Source organism: Melanostigma gelatinosum, assembly GCF_949748355.1.
Source record: "Melanostigma gelatinosum genome assembly, chromosome: 3".
NCBI lineage: Eukaryota > Metazoa > Chordata > Actinopteri > Perciformes > Zoarcidae > Melanostigma > Melanostigma gelatinosum.
In genome coordinates this window covers 18,812,462-18,818,558 of record NC_136636.1, presented here as the reverse complement: position 1 = coordinate 18,818,558, position 6,097 = coordinate 18,812,462, and the positions used below count along the sequence as shown (strand labels likewise).

The following is a 6,097-nucleotide window of genomic DNA, read 5'->3' as shown; positions in this document are numbered from 1 at the left end:
CGTGTCCAAAGCAAGAGATGAACCATTGCATCTTTAAACTTTCGTTTGATAAGACAATATCACAGAATGAGTGAAGAGAAATATCAACATTTACGATAACATGTTTACTCATTGCGCCATTTAAGCGGAAAACAGATAACCCAACGTCAATCATACTCAGGGAGACAATCTACCATGCTTGGTCCCGCCCAATTCTCCGCCTTTGAGACAATTACATTGGCTAGTTGATCCCCGTTGGCAGAAACGACCTCCTCCATTGGAGGAAAGCAGCGATCCTACCTACGTAGCTCCCAGAGGGGTGCGTTTATTTTGGGTGAAGGGACAGCGCGATAGTACAGTAAACCAGTGCGAAAATACATTATTATTGAGTCTTTTCATATTATTACCAAAGAATAAGGTCTGGACACGTGGTTTGCTATTCTGCGTTTCTTGTTAGTTTTAACTAATGGATTAAATTGAATCATGCTAAATTAAGTGGTAAATCTAAGCCGCATGACGTGATGATGAATTTGCGTTGACGCAGTTAACGTTATAGGCCTATTGATTAACGACATCCGTTGATGAGGATTGTGTGATGTGGTTGAAAGCTCAACAAATCTAGTAAATTAGCCTTGAGTCAATATTACTTTGTAAAATTAAAAAGTGTAAAAGCTATTTGCTGGTCTTTGTTCGAAGTTGGCGGGCTACGTAGGTCAATAAATCGAGCGCACCTGTATGTCTCCTTCATAGGGGGAGCCTGTCAAGTTTGTGTGAAGTTGTGAAAAGTTGTCAACCCGAAAAAAAAGAGCAGTGAAACTCCTCCCGTCTTCAAATTATGAGCAGTAAGTGAACTTTTCAAACTCAGTGGCATGTTGTGAACGAAGCATTACGTTAATAATTAGAAGTATAATTAAAGTACACATGTAATATGTATTATCTGCTATAAGTATGTCATTGTGTTGTTTTCTAGCTCGCGTCTCGAGCAGTTTAAAAGTGACCAACTGGCGTTACTTCACTGCTAATTGTCGATACTCGGCTAACAATATTTAGCCAACTAAGTAGAGCTAGCTTACTGTGAAACAATAACTTCTGTTCTTAATGTAAACTACATGCTTACACAATAATTTACCATCAGCGATTCACTTGTGCTAGCTAAGTAGTACGTTGTAGTCCAGTTGAAACATGACAGACTCTTTAGATAATACTTAACGTTACAGTTTTACTGAACATTAACGTTACTTGTTGTGTTCATGTTAGCTTAGCTAACAGGCTAGCTGGCCCTTACGAGCACTTGTGGCTTGGATTTCCCTGCATTTCTGCCCGTAATTGTTTAACGTCAGACTGTTAATAAAGTTACGTTATTTGTGTGAGGTCGACCGTGTGTATAACGCGAGTGTGTTTTCTCCTCGTTGTTGAACGTTAACAGTTTGATGGACTGCTTGTTTCAAATGTAGCAACTTTAATTGAAGTGATCTTACAAACTCTTCTTCCGTAGATCAGCAGCGGGGTGAAATGGCCGCTGTGGAGAGCGGTGGAGGCTACAGTCAAAAGCGAAACACCAACTCACAAGTAGGTTTTCGCTTTCCCTGTTTAGTCGAATCAGATGATTGTCAACCGAGACACATTAAGTGTACTCTCCACTCATACCCACTGCCCGCGGTATTTATGCCCTATTGACGTGAGTTAGTTAGATTCTGTCATCCGTCTATGTCGGAACCTGTACGGGTTGTTGATTTTCTCTCCAGAGCACATGTCACCGGGGTGGGGAATGGGCAGGTAGAGTTCGCCCACACGGGGTGTTCCCGTCAAACCCCGGCACTTGATGTGCATCTCGCTCGGCCCATTTGGCTGGCCTTGGAGGGGGTGGCTAGAGGACTGTGTCAGTTTATAGGGCAAAATAAAGTGTGGGAGGGAGATGGGTGGGTTTGGGGGGAGGGGAAATTTAAAAAAAGATGTGGTCCCTCCCATACTCTCCCACCCTGCTTCCCCTCTGTCTCCTAGCTACAGCCCCTCTCCATGTGAAGTTCAATGTTATGAATGGCGTTCTGGGTGTGTGGCACTACAGCATGGTTTGCTTTTCATTTACAAAGCCAGTCACATGATTTGTGTTGTTGTATTTCTATTGAAATCTAAACAACATAAGTAAAAACAAAAATCTATTATATTATAAATATATAAATATATTAATTCCAAATTGTCCTTTGGCTGTTGTAGTTTAGGCCCGGCAACTTCGGATCTTAATATTTTGAAATACTTATGTCATCATCCTGCTTGATCTTCTCTGGTTTATATTTTACTCTGCTGTTTTACTGTAAATAAAAGTGCTCTGAAAATATTGTTAGCATCACTATATTGGTATTAATTTCCTTTAGTACACTAATTTAAACTGCGTCACTAGATTTAATAAATGAGCATTTTTACACCCATTTATATACCTTTTCTCACTGCTGCAGTATTAACATGTATATGGGATATTAAGATGTATTTTAAAAACATGTTTTAATAATTTCCTTCTCTTCTCTTATACTTTCATGTATTCTCTTTCCAGGACTCACAGCAGCCATCTCCTCTTGCCTTGTTGGCAGCCACGTGTAGTCGAATTGACACCCCAGGAGAGAATGATTCACCTGCAGACCAACATCAACAAAACCAGCAGCAACAGCTGGAAATAAACCAGGGTGTTTTCACCTCCACTGTTAACGGCTGGCAGGTTATCCCTCTTAGCGTTCAAGCAACCTCAGGCACTAACACCATCACCACCGACTCCTTAGGGGTGATGACAGCAGACATGGGCAAGAGCAGACAGTTGCTGTCACCATCAGCAACTGTCGTGAGTACTCAGGGACAGCAGCAGCATCAGCAGCCACAGCAATATGTAGTAGCTCAGGCTCCATCGATGCAGGGTCAGCAGATGCTTACCGCCATATCAGGTATGATGCCCAACATCCAGTACCAGGTTATTCCCCAGTTTCAGACAGTAGATGGCCAGCCACTGCAGTTGGCACACGCTCACCAGGATTCAGCTTTAACTGCCGCTCCAGGCCAGCAGTTTCAGCTAGTGTCATCTGCTAATGGCCATCAGATCATAGCTGCAACCAACAGAGCTGGTGCTGCAGGAAACATCATAACGATGCCCAGTCTCCTTCAGGGAGCCATCCCCATACAAAATATAAGCTTAGGCAATGGCATGTTACAAACCCAGCCCCAGTTCCTGGCAAATATGCCTGTGTCACTAAATGGAAACATCACTTTTTTGCCCGTCAGCACTGGAGCAAGTGGAGGAGATGCAAATGGTGGAGGGGATACAGGGGGAAACCAACTTATACAGCAACATCCAGTGTCCAGTGGGGCAGGTTACATGACGAGTGCGTCCACTCTCACCACACAGGCCGCCTCTTCATATGGAATGACTCAAACTCAGAACAGCAATGGAGTGTTGATGGGGACATTCCAGCAGAACACACTATCTTCTCTGGGTGTCCCGATACAGCCAGACAACAGAGACGGGCAGCAGCCACAACAAATCCTCATCCAGCCACAGCAGGTTATCCAAGGTGGAACATCCCTCCAGACCATCCAGGCCGGTACTGTTGCGACCACTGGGGCTCAGGTATTTGCGACTCCGACACTCAGCCAGGAAGGGCTTCAAAATCTTCAAATTATGCCGAATACAGGCCCCATCCTCCTGCGCACCGTAGGCCCCAATGGCCAGGTGAGCTGGCAGACCATTCAGATCCAGAGTCAGGCAGGACCACAGATCACGCTGGCCCAGATGCAATCTCTCCCCCAACTTGGCCAGACTGCTTCTGCAGGTGGGGGAGTTTCTGTCAACACAGTGCAAATGCCAGGCATCCAGACCATAAATCTCAACACACTCGGAGGCTCCGGGCTGCAGATGGACCAGCTGCAGACTGTTCCCATCACCATCGCTAGCTCAGCAGGTCAGTAGCCTGTTTTTTTAGAAATAATTAATGTTCTTTGTAAAATAATGCATAAATGCTATTTGGCCAACTTTTGTATTTATATTTTGAATAAGTGTCCTTTATAAACAGAGTATATTAAACGTTTTGAAGAAGGACTTAATGATGTAATCCTCGTGCAGGACTGTAAACATGTTTCTAATTCAAATGTTAATATGTTATTTTGACTTTGCCTTTTGATTATGTCTACCAAAGTTATTCTAGGCAAGGATAATAACCAACAACTATTATAATACAAATTAGAGGTTCACCTTGACACAGAAACAACACCTTTTTACCTTAATGCAAAATTCTAAGCCATGGAAAGGGTTAATTCGGGAGCTGTAAACTCCATTTCCCCATAACGAGCAGTCGTGTTAAATGGTCTTGACAATTCTGTTTATTTGTTTATTGACATTCCCCCGCCCCCAGAGTATCTTGTGTCTCTGGTTGTGAACTCTTTTGTGTGCGCACTATACTGGTGTAACCAGTTCAGCTGGCCCAGTGTTGCACAAGTTTGTGTTCTTGTTGGTGACACTGCATCTCCTCAGACCTCTGTCACATTACAGTACAGTAGTTATGAGTTAGCCACAACTTCTGTGACATAGGGGTGTAACCTGACCCCTCCCATCTTGTAGCAACCGTTATCATGTCTCTACCCTTCTCTATTTGGTTATTGGCCCCTCACATTATCTAGTCCACATTTGTGATGTTTGTGAGGAATCATTGGGTCTGTTTTTAGTGAATGTGATTTCCTCTGTTACCCTCATTGAATTATTTCTGTCAGCTTCGTACTGAAAGGTGGATTTAACTTCACATCAGTGTCTATGCCGACATCACAAACATTTACTTTAATATAGTAGTTAAAGCATGAAGGGTTCAGGATATCTGTTTGACTGTTTATCCACAAGCTAATCATCAGAATATTCATATCAGTACGTCATGCTGGTACTGACACTGCTAGATAAACATTTATGAACGCCCTGGGTTCAGTATTGTTTGATTCTTAAGTGATGTTGAATATAGCCGTTGTAAATGCCCTTAAATAAGTAAACATCCAAAATTCTTGACTCTTTGTCATTGAAAATGACTTGCAGTCGGTCTTATCATAAATTACAAAGATCTTCGTTGCAGGCAACATACAGCTGAGGCCAGCACACATTTTAACATGCATAGATGTATCTTTTTCTTTGTATCTTTTTACAAGAAATAAAAACTTGATGAGATGGTTGGTTTGTTCTGAACTTGATTGATATGTATATAAACCAAAAATCTCAAACCCTTGTTATACATTATCTCATGAGTTTTCTGTTCCATCGCTACAGGAGAACAGCTGCAGACAGGCGGAGACAGTTTGGATGATGGTGCACCTATGGAGGACGGGGACATCAGCCCACCACCTCAAGGAAGACGCAACCGCAGGGAAGCCTGTACCTGCCCCTTCTGCAAGGATGGAGAGGGACGGTATGTCACTGAACCACTAATGTCATCCAATACAACAGCCCTGCTGTGAAGTCTACTCCTATGGTTTTTACCCTCTGTAAGTAAAATAATCAGTAATCCTCTATTTCTGCTTCGTGTTGTTTTTGCGTCAAACAGGGACCCGACTAAAAAGAAGCAGCACATTTGTCACATCTCTGGCTGTGGGAAGGTCTACGGCAAGACGTCCCACCTGAGGGCCCACTTGCGTTGGCACACAGGAGAACGACCCTTTGTCTGCAGCTGGTCCTTTTGTGGCAAACGATTTACCCGATCGGATGAGCTCCAGCGCCATAAGAGGACGCACACAGGTGAGGATTTCGTTTGTTTGGCATTATGAGGACATTAAATCTCGCACGACAGCAAAACCGAAAGATGTGCTTCTATGATGTAGAAAAGGTAAAGCATACAGTATGTGGAAACGTCAACATGTGTTTTTCTTGGCAACATAGTTTTCCAGAAAATCCATTTTTTTCCCCAAAGGATTTACGGTAATAATTTATCAACAGAAACTTAACAGGCAATTTGGTGTCCGTCTTGATAGTCTATTTATTTTTTAGGTTAAATATTTGATGCTTTTATTTTGTCTTCAAACGTATTAGAGTAAATATCTTTGGGTTTGAATATGTCGGTTCAGGGCTTCATTATATTTCTATTTTCTGACATTTTCTGGGCCAAAT

The 6,097-nt window shown here is 42.7% G+C and overlaps 1 protein-coding gene across 1 annotated transcript in view; it reads left to right on the top strand.

Annotated features, from left to right (window-relative positions):
- Positions 1-686: 686 nt before the first annotated feature.
- The window catches only part of sp1 (sp1 transcription factor), a 6,758-nt gene continuing 1,347 nt past the window's right edge, over positions 687-6,097 (top strand). Inside the window, exons 1-5 of the mRNA XM_079297057.1 lie at positions 687-821; positions 1,475-1,548; positions 2,528-3,920; positions 5,264-5,402; positions 5,538-5,728. Of these exons, the coding sequence (XP_079153183.1) occupies positions 815-821; positions 1,475-1,548; positions 2,528-3,920; positions 5,264-5,402; positions 5,538-5,728 (1,804 nt within the window). The 5' untranslated portion in view covers positions 687-814. The remainder of the gene's footprint in view (positions 822-1,474; positions 1,549-2,527; positions 3,921-5,263; positions 5,403-5,537; positions 5,729-6,097) is intronic.